Here is a 19,874-nt window from a genome sequence, read left to right as displayed (position 1 = left end):
TGTGTCATCCTGGCACTGGTGTCCACTGTTTTTTCTCATGAGATTTGGTATTTTCCTCGTTCTTCATATGCCAAGTAATTTTGTATTGTATCCATTTTGAATATTATGAGTTCTGTGTCTTGTTTAAACCCATGATGAATGTCAACATTTCTGTTCTAGCAGGTAATTGACCTAGTTAGATTCAGGTTGCAAGCTGTACCCAGTCTTCTGTGAGCTGTGGTTCCAATATCAGTTCAGTTTTTAAAGCCTCTGCAGTGCTATTTGTATCTGTCCCACATGTGCGATACCCAGTGGCCAATCTGGGACCTGGATGGTGGTTTTTCTATTGTTCTCAAAAGTCTTTGTTTTGCTGATAAGGAGTAGATCCATGCATGTGTGTAGCTTGGGGATGAACCTAGGAGATCACACACAACTTTGATGGAGTCATTTTCCTGAGCTCCTCCCTCTCTGCCATCTTTCTAGTGTTTTCTGATTCCCTGCGCTCTTCTTTTCAGTCCTCCAGTCAGAAAGATGGGGCTTTGGTTACCCCACTTTGCCTTACATTTCTGCAACTGTGCCTGGTCCATCCAAAGGACAGAGAGGGAGAGAAAGCAATGAGACTGGCCCCATCCTCCTGGAACCACAACCCCAACAATCAGAGAGGAAGGTTCTCCTCCTTCAGAATTTTGAGTCCTGCAAGCTCCCACTGCCACCATCATAGGACTGTTTGGAAACTGGTGTGCAATGGAATGAAGAAAAACAAAAACGGATTTTTGCACAGTATTACATGCTCCATTTTCTGCCCCTTGAGTTAAACTAGAGGGCTTCTCCAGGTGCTCCTTTTGTGCCCTAGTGCCCATTTCCACTTCCAGATTAGGCTGTATTGAGTTCAGGCTGAGAGATAACAATGGAAAAAATGGTAAACTCACCACTGGTTTGGTGGTACTGTGAATTCTGGTTTTCTTTCCCAATCTGCCTGCTACTGTTTACTTTTCAGAGTCCTTAAATACCTGTTCCATGCATTCTGTCCAGGTTCTATCACTATAGTCACAGGACTGGCAGGGTAGAGTCCATCTTACTCAGAACTGGAGCTGCTCCCTGCTGCCTGCTAATATGTAAATGAGGCTGCCTGTTTAGCTTAAGTAAGTGTATGGTTGAATTCACAGGAGTCAAATACTGCTGACTACTATGCAGCCACTGGATAAGAAAAAGTGGATTACATCCACTCAGTGGAATGCCAGCAACAGTGAGCCAGCCTGGGAAGAAGAGCTTTCTTCTCCAGATAACAGACTTCCAAAAAAAAAATATCCTCTCAAACAACGGCTAATTCTCTAATTGATCCAAGACAAAGGCCACTTATCAACAGATCCTGCCCAGACACAAGGTTTCCAACTGGCTTTTCAGATTTAGTATGAAACATTAAAAAAAAAAACCATGTCAGAAGAAAGTCTGGCAAATATGAAGACAGAAACCAATAAAGCAGAACGCAAAATAGAGAAAAACTGGAGGAAAGTAGGTAATGCAGGGTAGAAAAGAAAACTTAAACAAAATTTTAATTACTGCTTTCAAACAGATATAAGATGATAATGAATTCATAAAACAGATATCAAAATGCTAAGAAAAAAATAATTAGAATAAGAGCACTAGCAAATTACGAACATGATGGCCAAAACAGAGTCAATAGAAGAACCAAAAGACAAAGTGGAAGAAATCCCTCCAAAAGTATCAGAAAAAGAAAGAAATGAAAGAAAAGAAACTTTAAACGTCCATCTAGGATATCCTAAGTCCAAATAACTGGCATTCCAAAAAGACAGAATGGCACTTAAGAAATAACACAAATCATTTCCTGGAACTAAAATGCATAAGACCCCATGCATTAGTGAAAAAAGTTATATTAAATCTTGTTTGGGAGCCAGTGCACCCAGATCCCACCTTGAAAGGGTCCACAGAATATCCAAGCATGATTGCTTTTTAAAGGCCCACTAGAGAAAAATCCTGTGGGCGGGGTGGGAATAGGGCACACATAAAGGAATGATAATCAGAATGTCAAATTCTCAGTAGCAAGTCTGGATAGTCAGGGAAAACAGGGTAGCAATGCATTCAAAATGCTAAGGGAAAATGATCTTCAATCTATAATTCTATAACATCCACATTACATACCAAATATAAAGCAGAATAAAGACATTTCTAGCATGCCAAAGGCTGAGAAAATTACTCCCATGGATTCTTTTCTTGAGAAACTATTTTGAGATGAAGGCCACCAAAAACATGAGAGATAAAGTAATTACTAAATTCCATCCAAGAGTGGCAAATAGAAGTCCACAGATTTTAGCCATGCGGCAGATAAGCTGAGCAACCAGCTGACTGGAGGAGGGAAGAGGACTCCAGGGGTGTTCTCCCAGAAAAAGAGGCTTAAAGAATAGTTAAGATATAAAGGAATATTTATATCTTAAGATGAAAAGAATATTTGTAAAATATTAGGGATGTTTAAAGCAAATTTCATAAGTAGGTAAGAAAAGGGAAGATAAAAATCCCAGGAAAAATTAAAAGCTATACCAGAAAGAGAACATAATGTAATATAATAAAGTACTTGGCCTTGCAACAACTAGTATTTATATGTCATAATTATATAAACCTGTTTCTTGCTTTAACTAAAAAAACCAAAAACCAAACAAACAAAAAACTATGTTGGTGTCTTAGTCTGTTTGGGCTACTGTAACAAAATGCCATACTGAGTGGCTTATAAACAACAGATATTTCTTTCAGCTCTGGAGGCTCGAAGTCCAAAATCAGAGCGACAGCACGGTCGGGTGAGGGCCCTCTTCCAGACTGCGGTCTTCTTGTTGTGTCCTCACATGGTGGAAGGGGCAATGGAGCTCTCTCAAGCCTCTCTTCTAAGGGTATTAATCTCATCCATGGGGGTTCTGTCCTCATGACCTAATCACCCCCCAAAGGCCCCATTCTCCTAATACCATCACATTGGGCATGAGGATTTCAACATTCATTAATTTTGAGGAGACACAAATATCCAGACCATAGCAATTGAGAAAATGGGCCTAGTTTTTGCCTCATCATTTATCGTAAAGAAAGTGCATAATGCCTAATATTGATAAGAAATAGCAGTATATTATTTATAATTATTTAGGTAAACATCAGAACAAACAGCTAAAAACAATGCGAAGTAGTTACCTTCAGGAAGCTAGGGTGTTTGGTAGAAGCAAAGGGACTGCTATTCTTAATAAAAACTCTAGTACTTGATTTGTTTTAACCATGTGCATATATTATTTTATTACATTCCCTACTTCCTAATTTTAATAAAAAAGTTTAAAAGTGGATGCATAACATGCTGTGATGCTGTATGACAAGATTACAGAGGGCCTCAGGAGAGCTCCTATCGTGTAAGCACTAGGAAGACTGGCAGAGAAGTGCCCAATACAAGCACAGCTGTCTGACATTACCCCCAAGTAACCAAAACTATTAATGCAAGATTAACTGCATAGATTTGAGGAAGAGCTGTGCTAGGAGCTTGTTATAGCTTCACATACCCAAAACTCCTTTTTGTGTGTCCCCTAAGAGGAATGAGTAATTATCCCTTGAGATTCAGATTCAGTTTTTTCATTAACAATTTACTCTTGGGAAATTACTAATAGCAACAATTGATTTCTATACTCCAGTTCAGGAGTGAGCAATAAAGTGTACAGGCATACAGTGTTACAAAAATGTCTGGCCATCAGTTGTATTGGTAAGAAAGATTCTGTGGATCTAAGTAGTCATCATTTGCATTTGGCTGGATTTGGTACCTGAACATTTGAATGTTAGTCAAAATTGTTTCCCCTCCATCCTGCAGCATTCATATATTGCTTTACTTTACTCAGGATTTTAAGAAAAAAGGGGGGGAGCATATAATATACACAACGGTAACTTCCCTTTCGTATGGCAAAATGAATTTCTGTTATTCTACTTTCTACAAATTCAGTTCTTCTCAACTATATAACAATTCACGAATCAGAGAGAAGCTCCTGGCAACCCCTGCCATTCAGAACATAGCTAAAAGCAGAAAGGATCAAAGTGGCTATTCAAGAGTCTGCAGGTTTGACCTGGGGAAAGGGTTCTTGGCACCACTCTTCACTATCTACCACCTCTTATTTATGGGCACACACTTCAGGGACTTTATCAGATTGTCTCCCAGATTGCACATGGTTTGAAGCAGCTGAATGAAAATACAAAAGGAACAGCATAGGGTGCTACCTGCAGAGCACGCAACAGCAAATGATAATTGACAGCACAGGTGCAAAAATAAGGAAGACATAATGGTTAAAAAACATAGCAACTTGAGACCATCTATCATGAGTGTAGAACTGACACGCTCTGGCAGCTGCCAGGAGCATAACTGCACCCTGGCACAAATATAACCGAAGATACTCAAGTCCACCACAAATCAAGGAGGAGGGAGAAACTACAAAGGCAAGGAGGCTCCTAATACATTACAGATAGATTTCTAAAACTGTTCGGACCGGTAGTTCTCTGCTTTGGCTGCACACTTCAGGATTCTAAAGATTTCTTATAACTTAAGATACTCTCGCATAAATGGTGATATATGTTATCTCTAAGAGAAAAGAAAGTAGGAGGATTAATATGATTTTTAGACTTTGACATATGAGTCCTACAGAACGTACATAAATTAGAAGCACCATAGTGCCTTAGATAAAACAAACTTTTAATATCATTACCTACATATCTGTAACAGGTCCATTTTAACCTGTTAAGATAACATGTCTCTATCTGGTCACCTACATTAATAATATCACTATAAAATAAAAATAACCATTTTAGTCATTTTTCCAATGCATTTCCAACATTTGCTTTCTGTTCCATCTTTCTCCTCAATCTTATTTCCAAAATGCCGACCGAGTTCTTCCCCAGGAGGAGCACCTTAGCTGCCCCACAGGGACTTCCCTGCATGCTCACTCTGAGTCTACTTCTGGAGACACACCAGGGGCCACACTCTACCCTAGACCTCATCCCCATTACATCTGTAAATCTCTGAAATTCTACAGCTTCCAAAACTTTCAGCTCTCCTGAGCAACTTATCTTCACTCTTACCCAAATAATGTCTTCAGGTCCCCAACCTCATTTCTGTCAATTTTCTCATTTTTCGTAAAAGATGTGATTTTACCAGAGCCTGGAGGCCAACAGATATGAATTCCTTTGACTGCCTCTGTGTTTTCATCTAAAAATTCTAACTTTCACAAATTCTTCTCCTTGCTTCTGCTTCAAAGCCATGCCATTTTCCCAGACCTTGATTCATCCCTCCCCCTTTAGCCACCTACCCCGCCCCTCTGTCTACAAACATGCGTGAGCCTTCCTGATCCCCCAGAACACTTCCCTCAGCCCGACTGCCTATGCATGCAACCACTCGGTCTTTTCATCTTCACACTTTTTGAAAAAGTAGCCTAAAGCCCTTTCCCTGTCAACCCCTTGAAATCTGGATTCTGCCCCCATTCAAGCTGAAACCACTTTCCTGAATGACAACTAATGCCAAACCGAAAGGCCCTTTTCTCTGTACTCTCCTACTTGGGCTCTCTACTTACTTGGTAGGTAGCACGATATCTACCGTTGACCAACTTCTTGACAAGTTCTTGCCCTTCCACACTTCTGAGATACCACTAGCTGTCCTTACTTCCTATCTTTCTGACTATCCTCCCAAATCCTTTGCTGCCTTTTCCTACCGTACATTAAATGTAGATATTCCGTGAGGTTCTGTCTTGGTCCTCTCCCTCAATTATACTCTAATAGGCTTTTCAAGTTCCAACCGTAACTTTTATATCTCTGATGGTAACTCCAAATGTCCACCTCTAGCCTTTAATACTGTTAGGCTGCAGACTATCCCCTGGGTATTTCTACCTATCCCACAAGTGCCTCAAACTTTACAGGTCTGAATCAGAGCTCTCAGCTCTCCTCCACTCCATCTTTGGTCCAAGTTCCTTTCTATGAAACGTAGATGCCTAGATTCAAAGCTTTCTTTCCTCTTCCTTCACTTGCAATCCTTCACAAACCTAGTTGCATGTGAACACTACAACCAACACTAACCTCTTCTTTCTGTTGCCAGTCTTGTCCCACTCCACTGCCTTGTAACAGTATAAAAGCTATGCCTGAAAACACACCCTTCACCTCCTTACTCAAATACTTTCTAAAGCTCCTCACTGCGAAGGATTAATGTTCAAGATCCTCAGAATTATACTCAAAGTCTTTGTTGGTTTGGACTTCAGCATGGTTTCTTATTTTTGGAGCCTAATTTAACCCTTCCTTCAAGAATTGGCAAAAATGGGGTGGGAGGATGTTAATCTGTTTTCTACACACAACAGTATCTTATTATTTAAACAACAGCATTTATCATAACTCTACTAGACAGTGCGGGTACTGGCCTTGGTTTTAACCAGAGGTGTTTCTGCTCTTCCTGGGGGAACTAGCAATGTCAGGACACAATTCTGGTTGTCACAACTGAAGAGGTGCTCCTGGCACCTTGGGGGTAGAGGCCAGAGATGCTGCTAAACATCCTGCAGCGTACATTACAACCCCCTACAACCAAAGTATTAGCTGACCAAAATGTCAATAGTGCCACTGTTGAGAAAACCTGAAATCAATCAATAAATGTCTAACAGATACATATCAAAACAGGAATTAGGAAGTTTGGGAACACAGGCTGACATCCAGCCTAGTAGTATCAATGATGTGTGTAACATTGTTGAAGAGAGAGTGTGGCCAAATGACGAAAAAGTGGGGGAGGGTGTTCATTTTAATAGATTGCATAACATTAAGAAAAATTATCAAACACTTCTAAATATGGCAAAAGGATGGCCTCTCAATCACAACGGAGCACTCTCTTTCGCCCACCCAAAGATGATTTACTTCTCTGGGAAATGTACCTTTGTCTTACACACCATTTATTATTGATTAGGGCCCGGACTGTGATGCTACATGTCAAAATGTAGATTTCTGTCCAGCCGAGATGCCAATTATCTCCATCTGGTAGAAATAGTTATAACTTCACTGCTTTGTAAGATATTAGCCAGTTTATATCTACATGCAATTTTATTCCATCATTTCTTTTTTTTTGGTGCAGATACTCAGAGTCTCAAATAATCAGATCCTCAAAAGCTCTTTGAAACACCTTTCCGTTCCTGTTGGTTCCCTCATTTATGAGATACCTGACTGTCTGAAAGTCATGTTTATAACTTTTAAAATAAATTTTCACTTTGGCAGTCTTGTAGGACCAATGGAGATGTCCAAGTGAGCTCACCTGCTTGGAGCTATTAAACTGAGTGGCCCAAGAAGGGTACCTCATTGGCTCTGGGAGCCTTTACCTAATTTTGGCTCCTAGAGTGAATCCCAAGCAGGAAGTGAATTTTACTAATGCTGTTACCCTGTTCTTTTCCCTTCTGATTTTGTGTTTTCACTTTATGGTTCTTTGCCACATGTCCGTTTCCACACTGCCTCAGGGACCAAGTGGCTACAGACTACCAGGTCAGTCTCACACATGAATCTAGTCTGCAGGAATCTGAGTTTTAGGTGTCTGACCATGTGGCGATCTGTCACCAGATAACAGGGATCCACTTTCTGTGGCATGAGAGACTACAGGAAAATCTGGTTTTAGTCTTTTCTGTTCTTCTGTTTGTGCAAGAACATGTCTCAGGACTACTAACAGAAGAACAGCCCTTATGAAATCTGGGCCAGTTTTGTGTTTTTGGATTACTTTCGACCTGTGGCTACAATTACGGAACCAAAGCTGAAAGCTCTCTGTGTGTCTGTCTCTATAAATGAGAAAAAGCCTTTACTTCTTCATGGTGTGAATGTGAAATATATTCCTATCTCCAGGGGTTATTAATGAAGTAGATAATAAAGTTTCTTAAAGAATTTCTCTTCGGGGCTTCCCTGGTGGCGCAGTGGTTTAGAGTCCGCCTGCAGATGCAGGGGACATGGGTTCGTGCCCCGGTCCGGGAAGATCCCACATGCCACGGAGCGGCTGGGCCCATGAGCCATGGCCGCTGAGCCTGCGCGTCTGGAGCCTGTGCTCCGCAACGGGAGAGGCCACAACAGTGAGAGGCCCACGTACCGCCAAAAAAAAAAAAAAAAAAAGAATTTCTGTTCGAATTGGTTTATAGAGAACAAGCTTTTACATAAATCTATATATCTAGAACTCTTAGAAAATAAAGAAACTAAACATCCAAACTTATAATGTGTTAGCTTTTTAAGGACAAAAGAGAAACAATGCAAAATGCACAGAAGCTGAAAATTCAAAGGCATCTGTATTTAGAATCCAAATTCATGTAATAAAAATAATCCTTAGGGAATTCCCTGGCAGTCCAGTGGTTAGGAAGCAGTGCATTCACTGCTGTGGCCCAGGTTCAATCCCTGGTCCCCTGGTTGGGGAACTAAGATCCTGCAGGCCGCAAGACATGGCCACAAAAAAAAAAAAAAAAAAAAAAAAAAAAATCCTTGGACAAATCAATCTGACTTGATAATTTTAATACTAACTTAAAAATAGATGGCCTTTCTCTGATTTTATCAGTGCAGAGTACAATGCATCATAAGATTTTTTTAACTTAAAAGTTTTCTTTCATGAAGAGACTGATTATGAAAAATAAAAATTTATACATTAAACTAAATTGAATTATAACACTGCTACATTTTTTGATATCAGAAGTTATGTTGCTCAGTAGTTGTCAGCTTAAGCATAATTTCCAACATCCTTAGTTAACTTTAAGACCTTGGTTGGACCAACAGTAAATGGTTAACTAATGGACACTCTTTGGATACATGGCTAATTTCCAAGTGAGAGTCGCCAAGCATAAACACACACATTACACGTTTTCTTTTTAGTATAACCACAATGTCATTACTGCACCCAAGAAAATGAACAGTAATTCCTTAGTATCATCTAATACCCAGTCTGTATTTAATGTGTTTTTCCAGTTGCTCTGTTCTAATTATTCTGATTTTTTTCCCCACCATAATTACACAATTCTTGTCTTGCTTAGTATGTCACATATAGAATTAGTATGCACTCTTTTTGTGTATGGCTTTTTTCACTTGGCATACTATTTTTGAGATTCATCCACATTACTGCATGTCTCAGTAATTTGCTCTTTTCTATTGCTATGTAGTATACCACTCTGAATGTCTTTTACACCTAAACTATCTTCGATGTTTCGCAAAGGTCCCCAGGCAATCAATCACAAAGATTTGTCTTTCACCTTATAAGGATGCTAAAACTATTAATTTCATTGGGTTACTCTGAATTTCTTAAATCACACTTACTAACTGTGTCAAATCAAAAGGGAAGCTTGGTCTACTTCTACTGAGTCTCTTTACTTTTCATGGCAATGTAGTTACTTGCACAGGATCATTAAGAATCTGTCCTCCCTTTTACTAGGACAAAATCAGACAAATTCATTGTGCAACACAGACCATAATTAGAATGTCATATTTAAGAATAAACCTCACTTAATCAGGTATGGCAAGGTTACTATTAAAAAACAAGGATTGTAGTTCATCTATGGAACCAACTCAGGATACTGCTCTGGTACCTACTCTGTGGCATGCAGTATAAAGAAAGTCCCTTCCTGGCAGGCAAGAAATTTTAGCGTATTTTGGGAATCTTGAGGAGAGAAGCATTCATCCAAATGTATAAATGCTACAGGTGAAATATGTAGAGATGATTTTCTTGATTTTTTTTGGAGATTTGCTTCCTAGCTTTAAAATAGAAGAGACAAAAGAGACAACTAAAACCAAAAACAAATGAAAACCACCCAGCTACTGAAAAGGTAACCTAAGGTTCCTTATGAAATTTCCAGAGAGGATAATTCTCTAGTGTCAGTAATTGCTAATACCTCCTGCCATACTCTATATACAATCAGGCTAGTCTACATGCGTGTGTGTGTGTGTGTGTGTGTGTGTGTGTATGTGATCAAGAGTAATCTTTGAAGCCATTTATAACTACAAGGGCACAATTAACACAAATTACAGAAACTCTGGAAGTAAGGTAAAAGAATAGCTGCATGCTCTCTCAGTGTCATACTAGAGAACTGTCTAGCAGGCCCGACCAAGGATTATTTCATAGCTAGGGCAGCACTGTCCAATAGAACTTTCTGTAACGACATATGTTCTGTATCTGCACTGTACAAATTGGTATCCAATAGCTACATTATGGCCACTGAGCACGTGAAATACAACTGAGGAAATGAATATTTAATTTCACTGAATTTTAATTAAACAGCCACATGTGGTAGTGGCAATACACTGGACAGTGTAAATCCAGCCTTCAAACTATTTTTGTACGGGCCCTAAGAATTGTTTTTACCTTTTAAAGGGTTGTAAAAAGCAAAAACAAAGAAGAATATGAGACAGAGACCCTGTATGGTTCCTAAAGTCTGAAACTATTTATCGCCTGGCCCTTTACAGAAAAAGCTCGCCCATGTTTGTACGCTCTAGTGGAATGTGTTTTTTGTTTGACATACTATTTATATTGAAAAAGGCCCAGAATCTGTGAAATTACACATTTAACTTGCATATTTTTGTCCAGTAAAGACACAGATGATTTCTGTGACAACCCCCAAATTACTGTTTCATTATCCTGTAGGACATGAACAAGTTTTGTATCCAATCTAGCAGTCTTATTTCAACATTCTTTTTCAGTACCTATATTCATTTCCTGTACTGTTCCTTGAACCAGTTTTCCTATCCAGCTAGTTCCCTCAAAAATGAGTTATAAATAAATGCTTGGCATGTGCTCACCTTGTATCTTTAGGAATTACATTTTAATTAAAAACAAAAAACAACCAAAAATAAAGTGCTCATTTAAAAAATTCCTATTTACAAAAACAAAACTAAAAAAATGGTGAGGATTCAAGGCATATTTTGAGAAGTAGATAATATGATGTGGCAGTCGTTCCTATTGTCTACCAATATCCACGTTCTGCTTCTTTAACAAACAGAACCCAGATTTTGTTCAGGGCAGCAATGTGTCTAGTTAAAACTGAACATTTCCTAGCTCTCTTTCCTGCAAGTATTGGCCATATGACATAGTTCTGTCCAGAAAGAGATAAGGAAAAGTCTGCTGGGGTGTTGTAGAAAGGTGTTGTGGCTTCTTCCTTCCTTCTTGAAATAGAGACTTGATGGCTGGAGCTGCAGTAGGTATTCTGTGACCATGAGGGAAAGGCCAAAAGAACTGCAGAGACCTTCACCCTGACAGCTCCTAACCACTGCTCAGCCTTGGACTGTTGTTTATCTTAAGATTTTTTATTGCGTGAAAGAAAACTAAACCATTTTGTATAATTTCTATCACTGTAGCCAAATCCTGATCTATCTATCAGTCTAACTGTTAGAGATATATCATCTGCATTAACCTATTATAACAAAGTAATGACTTTATTATCTTAATTTAAAAAATACCAGGGTTAATAATGAAACATACAGTGAACTAAACACGTAGGTTCAAGAATGGATAAAGATCCCAGATGACTGGTAGATAGGGATTTTCGATGAAAAGGTGTCATAATCACAACTGACTTTTACATAGAAAATTCAGATGTGAATCCACACAGATCTTATTCATCAATTAAAGTAAGTAATTCTGTAAGCACTAAGACTGAACAAAACTTTCTCTAAGTTCAAAGGAACCTCTTAAATTAACAATTAAAAGAAATAATTCAGTTTCTTTAAACAAAAGGATTTTCCTATGTTGTTTCCATATGACATAACTTATTTTTATAAAAAACAGTTCTTTAATTAATTACTGTAAGGATTTCCCCCCTATAATTCTGTTTCTGAAATGCAAGCCTTCTAACTTCATACAATTATATTAATTTAGTAAAAAGTCAACATAGAACAAGATGTTGTCCCTGATTTAATTAAAACCCTGTAATACTAGCTGGTAAACAAATAGGGAAGAGGAAGCTACAGTCATGAGCAATCACTTTGAGCCTAGTACAATCAGCGTGAGTATCCCTTATTTCAACATTCTGGTATAACCCCAAAATATTAACCATAAAAGAGACTGAACAAACCTCTGTTTCTTGAGAAGATGATTTACAACCATGGTGAGTTAAAAACTATCATTCTAGAAAAAGCAAAAAGGCCTCCAACCTCCTTTCTGGTAAAATCAAAACAAAAAACTCTGTCACTACCCAGTATTACATCTATAAATTATTTCCTCCATGAACAAATCTACTGTTCAAGAATTCATTCATGAAACCAGGTACCAAGTTCTCCTAACGGAAAAGGAAATAAAACAATATAGGGTCCATCTTAACCCTCTGAAGTCAATGAAGTAACAGGCCACTTCTACTGGAATTGCATTTTCTTTACCCTTATCTTTCTCCTCTCTTACTCCACAAATATGCAAGCAAAAACTCAGGTAAAGGACAATCATCAACTCTTCATAAGACCCTCTCTTCTTTTCCTCTCAAATAAAAAGCAGACTGGATGTTAGCCTACCTTACCACAGTTTCTCAGGTGCATTGTAATTTCAATGTTTAAGACTGATGAGTCCTCCAAATTACTCTCCTTATAAGTCCTCCAGATTGGTGTTCTTGGTAGGTCACTGGCTATGCTTCACAGTGGCTATTCACTGCCATGAAGTAATGCCTGAAATAACACCACCTGATGGGCAGCTGAAGGTAGCAAATTCAGTACCCTAAAGGTTCAGGGAGAAACCATACAACAAGTAGCCATGCTGTTTACTTCCAATTACTCCTCTTTTGTTTGTTAACCTCCAGGACAGGCTCCTAGCTTACCAACTAACTTTAGCACCCAATTCCCTGCTATGGACCTCCATGATCTCAGCACTGCATTATCTCCAGATGGCTCACACGTCCATCCTTTAGCCTCTCACTTCTCTAAGTTAAAAGGAACACTTCCACTTCACCCATGACCACTGAGGTACCACCCCTTGGTTCTCAGAATTCCTCCAGATCCAAGATTCTGATCTATGAAATGCTTCTTTAACTACCACCTCTAGAATTCTCCAACACTTACTGAAACTGTCCTCTGCCTGCATGATTCCCTGAGTCTAGGAGGGGACACGGTCTAAGGTCCTGTCCCTCCCTTTATTCTTACAGTTCATTATGCCCTTCTGCCTTCACCTGCCTCCTCTCCAGTCTGAACCTCTCAAGCTATTAGTTCACTAACAGTAGAAGGTAAGTCTTGCATATTTTTGGACTGTCCTAGCTCAAATAAGGCTGACCATTCAGAAACAGTTCCTGGGCCCCGTTTTGCCTTGCTCAATTGCACTTCAGATTCCTTTAGTCTTTATGTGCTGGCTTCACCAACATCCTGAGTGGGGGAAATCATCACCTACTTGAGAATTTCTGGATCAAGTGATACTATAAATTCAAACCACCTAACCTTCCCTGGCCCTCACTTCAAGTCCACAGTCCTTTTTTGTTTTTTTCTAATGCACTTCCAACAGTTCCACTGTATCTGTGTTGACATACTGCACTGTCTTCAAGGTCTCACCCTCCCTCTCTGGGCATAAACTGGCATCCCACTTTACTAAGACAGTACTATAGGCCATTAAGGCCTTCAATTACCCACTTCACCAAATAGGAAAAAAAATGTGTATCCTCACTTATCTTGTCTCCTACTACCTAAAGCAGAAGTCCTAAAAAGGCAGTCCAAAAGCTGAATCTGGTCTACTGCCATGTTTTGTTTAGCATATGTGGTTGCTTCCTATATTTCTTTTTTTAGAATATGTACTTTAAAAAGAATGTATTAGTGCAAAACTTTTACTGAGATGTAATTCATAGCATACATGGCTTTTAAAACATAAATTAGCTGCCTCTTAAAACAAAACAGATTTCCCATTACAAAATGCAGACTACTGGCTTCCCTTGGGTGAGAAGATCAGACATCACTAGGCCCATATGTGTAACCAGCGGATACTGAGCATGAGCGTCTGCCCTCTCCCACAGGGCATGAGCATCTCGGTTCACCCGTTCCTTCCGACCAGCCAGCCACTTCCCTATGCAGTCCCCCACCTAGTCCCAGGGGCTCTTTGATCTAAGGGAAGGATCTAACTCTTTGCACTCCCCAGGACAGAGATCTCTTCAGCCTCATCTCTCCTCACCCAGGCCAGACTCCAAGATCCCACCCCTGCTTTGAATCTTCGATTTCTTTGTGAATGAGGCAGCTCGGTCAGTGCCTCCACTTCTTCTCTGACGTTCAATCCTCAACTTCCTTTGTTTCCATGACGTCTGCCACCTTGGACTTCAGTCCCCTCCCACTGGGCCCCTATGGACAATGCCCGCTTTTGGTTTCCCTCTCACTTTCAGACATTGCTTCTCTAGCCCTTGTAGTAATGTCACATTGCTCTAAAAGTTCTAAACACTTATCCCCAATTTCTATACTTATATCATCAGTAGCCAACAATGGACCTGATGATGGAGGCATTGAAATGTAAATCTGACAGCATCACTGCTGTTCTTACAACCTTCCATTACTCTCCGCTGCCTCCCTGCTTGGTAAAATCCATGTTCTTTAGCAGGTCGCATGTGCTTTGTGAGCTGGCACCTTCCCCCATTCCTGTCCTTCACTTGAGGAATCCATGAAAAAACGGGACTACTTCATATCCCTGTGATTTTGCACATGCTCTTCCTTCTGGAAAACTCTCATTCATCCTCCAGCATCCCACTGGGCAGAACAACCCTTCCTCTCCTATATTACTTGCACATACTTCAACTCTTAAATGTTGTTTCCAACTTTCTCCCCTACTAGGCTGTGGGTTCCTTGAGGTCCAGAGGCAACAGCTAGTGTATTTCCTGGCACAGAAGTTGTCTTTAAGTATCGGCTACCCGGTCCCACCAACCTACAGGTCAAACAACGAATCCACCATCCTTCCTGACACCAGGGCTTCAAACCTCTCCCTCAATCCCTGCATCCACTCAGTTGCCAAGTCCCAGTGAAAACCGTGTCACCCCACCCATGTCCAGTTCTAAACTGGAACAAAGTTCCTTCCACAGTTGGGTCTGCCTGTCTTCAAATACAGAGTTTCAAGCAAATCCTTCCTCTCCCAAATCCTCACTGACTCCCTACTGATAAGGCCCAGTGGCCTTAGCACAGCATTTGGGTCCCTGGAGGCTTCATCTCTCACAGGGCAGCATGACTCTTCCTACCCAGACACTCCATGTTGTTCTGGCTTCGAGGCCCTTGCTTGCAACCACCTCTACCTGGGAATCTTCCCAGATCTTCAAAGCCCAGCTCAAGTACTGCTTCCTCCAACAAATTTCCCCTTTGACAAAAGTGGTCACTCAAGAGCATGTGCCTTTTTTAAAAAAACAAAAACTTCCCAGGACATTATCACTTTCTACCAGTAGCCCCATCTCACCTCTCTCCAGTGAATGGAGCCCTAACTAACTAAAGCTCCACATTCTCCTCTACTCAAGCATTTTCTAAAGGGTAGTGAATTAACATTTTTAAAGGAGGAAAACGACACGAACCACTTGATGGGACCCACAAAGCTGCTTGGAGACTCTACCAGCTAGTTTAAAAAAGTCCTTACTCTAAATCCTCCTTCCCCCAAACCTTCTTCTCCTCCACAGCTTAACTTAAAATATTGTATACGCTGAAGATTGTTCTCCTGTTCTTAATTTTTTTAGCCACACTACGGGACATGCGGGATCTTAGTTCCCGACCAGGGATCGAAGCCGTGCCCCCTGCAGTGGAAGCACAGAGTCCTAACCGCTGGACGGCCAGGGAATTCCCTTCTGTTTTTTTTTTCAATTAATTTATTTAATTAATTTATTTTTTTTGTCTCTGTTGGGTCTTCGTTGCTGCGTGTGGGCTTTCTCTAGTTGCGGCGAGCGGGGGCTACTCTTTGGTGCGGTGTGCGGGCTTCTCATTGCGGTGGCTTCTCTTGTTGCAGAGAACGGGCTCTAGGCGCACGGGCTTCGGTAGTTGTGGCTTGTGGGCTCTAGAGCGCAGGTTCAGTAGTTGTGGTGCACGGGCTTAGTTGCTGCGAGGCATGTGGGATCTTCCCGGACCAGGGCTCGAACCCGTGTCCCCTGCATTGGCAGGCGGATTCTTAACCACTGCGCCACCTGGGAAGCCCTTTCCCTCTGTTCTTAATTTTTAAAAATCAAGTTAATGGTTTTCTCTTCCTTAAAGGAATTAAAACACACTCCAAAATGAATTAACAAGAACAAAAACCCCTTGAGTATGGCATTCAACTTTTCCCCATAAATCTCAAAGGGAAAAAAAGGATTTCTTATAAGTGGGAGAGTTAGATTATGAGTAGCACACATCAAAAAGATAAATGGGCAGGTGACACATACTACCAATATACTGTAAGACACACCTTTTCCAATTAGCTTATGCTGAACTGCATGGCAGGGATAAGCAAGGCAACTGGACTTGGGAGGGTCCAGCAGGGTTTTTCTGTAGAGCAAAAGAAGCACTTGCCATGCTTGCAGTGAGCCTTGAGTAGAGCTGAACTGGGATCAGGCAGAGTACACAATAAAAGCAGTGAGACTAGTCAGGCTACAGTGGAGATTTAAGCTGAGACCTGCTAAGGCAGAGAATTAGGAAAACAAAGTGGGGTTGAATAAATAAGTGTTTTGTAAATCAGAAAAGTTTAGAGTGAATGAGATAGGCAACAGGAGGCTCTACTAGATCCCAGGGCAGGAGAATGACTTTTTGTGGGAGGATTAGTCTAAGGCAAGTTGTACTGGGGAGGGAGGGAAGGCAATGAAATAAGGGAGAGGGCACATACCAAGAAAGAAGGTCTTAACTGCTGCAAAAATAATGGAAAAGGAAGGAATGAATGCATGTAAGAGACTTTCAGAAGCCATAATAGGACTTAGTCATGTCAAACTTTTTAGCCCTGGGGAGTGGGAAGAAATTGGGTAGCTGGGGAGAAAACAAGGAGGGGACTGGGAAGGAGTTAGACCAGACAACTGGTTCAAAAAAATCAAGAACAGGAAAGCAAACTTGATTCAACATCTGCAGTGCTTTAAGTTAAGCTGTGGAGAAGAATCATACAGTTAAGTGTCCTACCTCCTCTAAGCACGTTAAAAGCAAGCATACAGGCTTCTTTTTTAATCTAAGAAAGTCAAGAGTCACAGCTAATCAGATTCTTCAAGGGCACTGTGAAATTTCTGAAGTACGACGCCAAAAATGGATCCCTACCCCCAGTGCTCAGCATCTGGGAGGTAGGTATCAAGAGCAAGGTCTCTGGAAACAAACTCCCTCGGTCTGAATCCTGGCTCTCCCACTTACTCGATGGGAAAACCTGGAGAAACTTACCTCCCCGGGAGGGGGAGGATGTACTCTTGCAGTATTTGGGCTTGGGGAGGGAAGGGAGTAGCTGAAGGTGCCCGAAGTAAGTCTAAGTGTGAAATGCTGATTTAGAGAGAAGGTGAGTCACCTCTTCGAAAGTTTCAGTTTCCCCAGCTGTTAAAAACAGGAAGATAATAAAATCTACCTCACTGGATTTTTTAAGGACTGAATTCGATAATCCTTCCGAAGTATTGAACATAACGTCTGATGTGCTACAACCGTTCGATAAATGCTAGTGGTACACAAAATCAATACATGGAATAATGCTATTTTTAATACTATTATTAATCATCCTTATCCCTTCTTGATATTCTCTGAGTACTGTACTACTGTGATGGTTTTGTCAGATTCTCAGAGGGGTCTGACATCCCCAAGAGGTTCAGAATCCCTGTAGCGGAGACCTGGGAAGAGATAAGTGGCTGAGGTGGAAGGCCAGGAGGCTGCGGGCCCAGCCATCAGGCCCTGCGCACCAGCCCGCGGGCTGGGGGGAAAGATAACAACAGGCAACACTCTCAACGCGTTCACTCCGTGCCTGCCAGCCACTGCACTCTGCGCTCTACGCACATCACCTACTCCAATCCTCGCGACGGCCTTCCGAGTCAGCTGCTTTCGTCAGCGCCACTTTACAAATGGGGAAACTGAGGCGCCCGGGATGAAACCGCTAGCCCAAGGTCACATGGCTCTAGAGCGGAGGCTCGGGAGACCGCGCTCTCACCACCGCGCCTGGCTCGGTCAGCGCAGGAAGGGCAGGGAAGAAGGGGGTGGGGACGCCCAGGGACCCCGATCGACAGAAGGCCGCGGGGGCCGGGCTGGGGAAGGCGATCGCGCGGGGTCGGCGGCCGGACTCACCTTAGCGCTGTGCACCGCCTCTTGCGCCCCGCGGAGCTGCAGCCAGATGCGCGCAGGGAGCGGTTCCTCAGCCCCGAGCGCGCCAAGCACGGCCAGGCTCACGCCGAACAGGCCCTCGATGCGGCCGCGTCTCCGTTCCAGCAGCGCCGCCTTCTCGGCGGGCGCCGTGAACTCGTCCAGTACCGCCCGGGCCGCCATGGCGGGCGCGGCCTCCCGCGGCGGCGCCGGGGGCCGGCGGCGGCGACGCCCCCTCAGCGTGCTGCCCCTGTACCCGAGCTCGTCAGGCGGCGTCGGCCCTCCAGGCCGCCTCGGCCCGGCCCGCGCCCTGCCGCCTGGCCGGACGCCCAGCTACACCATCCCGCAGCGGCAGCCGCAGCTGGGCAACTGCGGGTAAAAAGCCCCTTCGCCGCCGCCGCCACCCCCGCCGCCGCCGCGGGCCGGGCCCCGCCGCCGCGCATGCGCCCCGCCCAACGCCGTCATTGAGTGTCGCCACCCCCTGGGGGGGGCGCGGAGGCGACGAAAGTGTACGTCACGCACAGTCGCCATGTTTGTTGAGGGCCCAACGATGGCTGTGGAGGGGCGCCTGGGTGGCCTTTGGTTAGGCCACGACGCTTTTGCGTGGCCTGGTGGATGATGTATTTATGGTTTTACAGATGGGGAAATTGAGGCTCCGAGCCAGTAGGCGGGACTGACCCAGTGTCACACAAGGGATTTGGCTTGCTTTCAGACAGCTTGAAGCCCAATATAGCACTCTAGCAAACTGAGTTATCCAGCTTCTCATTTATTGATAGATGTTTTTTTCTCTTCCTCCCTCGATCCCTCCCCCACCTCTCTCTATCTCTCTCTCTGTCTCTGTCTCTCTTTCTCTCCCTTTCCTTTGCTTTCCGTTGTTTTTTCAGTAAAAATGGTAACAGGAAGAGAAGAAAATGGGAATAATGTGTATGGAGAATTGAAAAGCAAAGAAATGATTAAGGAAAGGTCAAGAAAGTGTTTTCTTCTGGGAAGGGAGGAGGAGAATGTGTTATAGAAGAGGTACAAGAAGTGTGGGACTAGGGGCTTCTCCGTGATTTTAGTGGGGTACTTGGGCAAGTACACCCTAAGCCCTCTCCAGGTCTGTTTTCCCATCTGTAAATTCAAGGGTTGCATTAGTTATCTCCAGTTCTTTTCCAGATATTATGTTCTCTGTGTCCATGAAAACAGATTGTGGAAGATAGTGGTTTCCTTTCTCTGGGCTAAATATTGTGGGTATAGTAGATAGTTAGGGACCATGGGCGTATTACTTAACTTGTCTAAGTCGTAATTTCTCATCTGGAAATGTGGGTAACAATAGTACTTCCTACTGTGAAAATTAAGATAGTACCTGGACACAGTAAATGATCATTAAATACTAGCTATTATTATCGTTAAATTAGCAATATAGTTAAGGCTCCATTTTCACAGAAAAGCTTTGTGTGGATTATGCAACCATACTGAACTTAATGGGCCTGGGAGCCCCCTCCCGCTGTATAGATTCCCCCTTGAGGAGAAAGAAGGGGAACTAAAGATGTTGCTGTTGGAAAGGCCAAGTGGGAATGGTCTTGGTAAGAGGGATTACCCAAGGTAAAACCTCTCAAGGATCCGGGCTCCTGGGGTTTTCCATATGCCTCAGAAATTCAGACAGGTGTGGTCCCCTGGTGCCCCACCAAAGGATGACTCAGCACAGGGAAGAGAGCCAC

The 19,874-nt window shown here is 42.4% G+C and overlaps 1 protein-coding gene across 1 annotated transcript in view; it reads right to left on the bottom strand.

The window, feature by feature from the left end:
* The window catches only part of N4BP1 (NEDD4 binding protein 1), a 48,194-nt gene extending 29,597 nt beyond the window's left edge, over positions 1 to 18,597 (bottom strand). Inside the window, exon 1 of the mRNA XM_079907204.1 lies at positions 18,160 to 18,597. Within this exon, the coding sequence (XP_079763330.1) occupies positions 18,160 to 18,357 (198 nt within the window). The 5' untranslated portion in view covers positions 18,358 to 18,597. The remainder of the gene's footprint in view (positions 1 to 18,159) is intronic.
* Between the last annotated feature and the right edge of the window lie 1,277 nt (positions 18,598 to 19,874).

Source organism: Stenella coeruleoalba (assembly GCF_951394435.1).
Source record: "Stenella coeruleoalba genome assembly, chromosome: 20".
Classification (NCBI taxonomy): Eukaryota; Metazoa; Chordata; class Mammalia; order Artiodactyla; family Delphinidae; genus Stenella; species Stenella coeruleoalba.
This window is presented reverse-complemented; position numbering and strand designations above follow the sequence as displayed.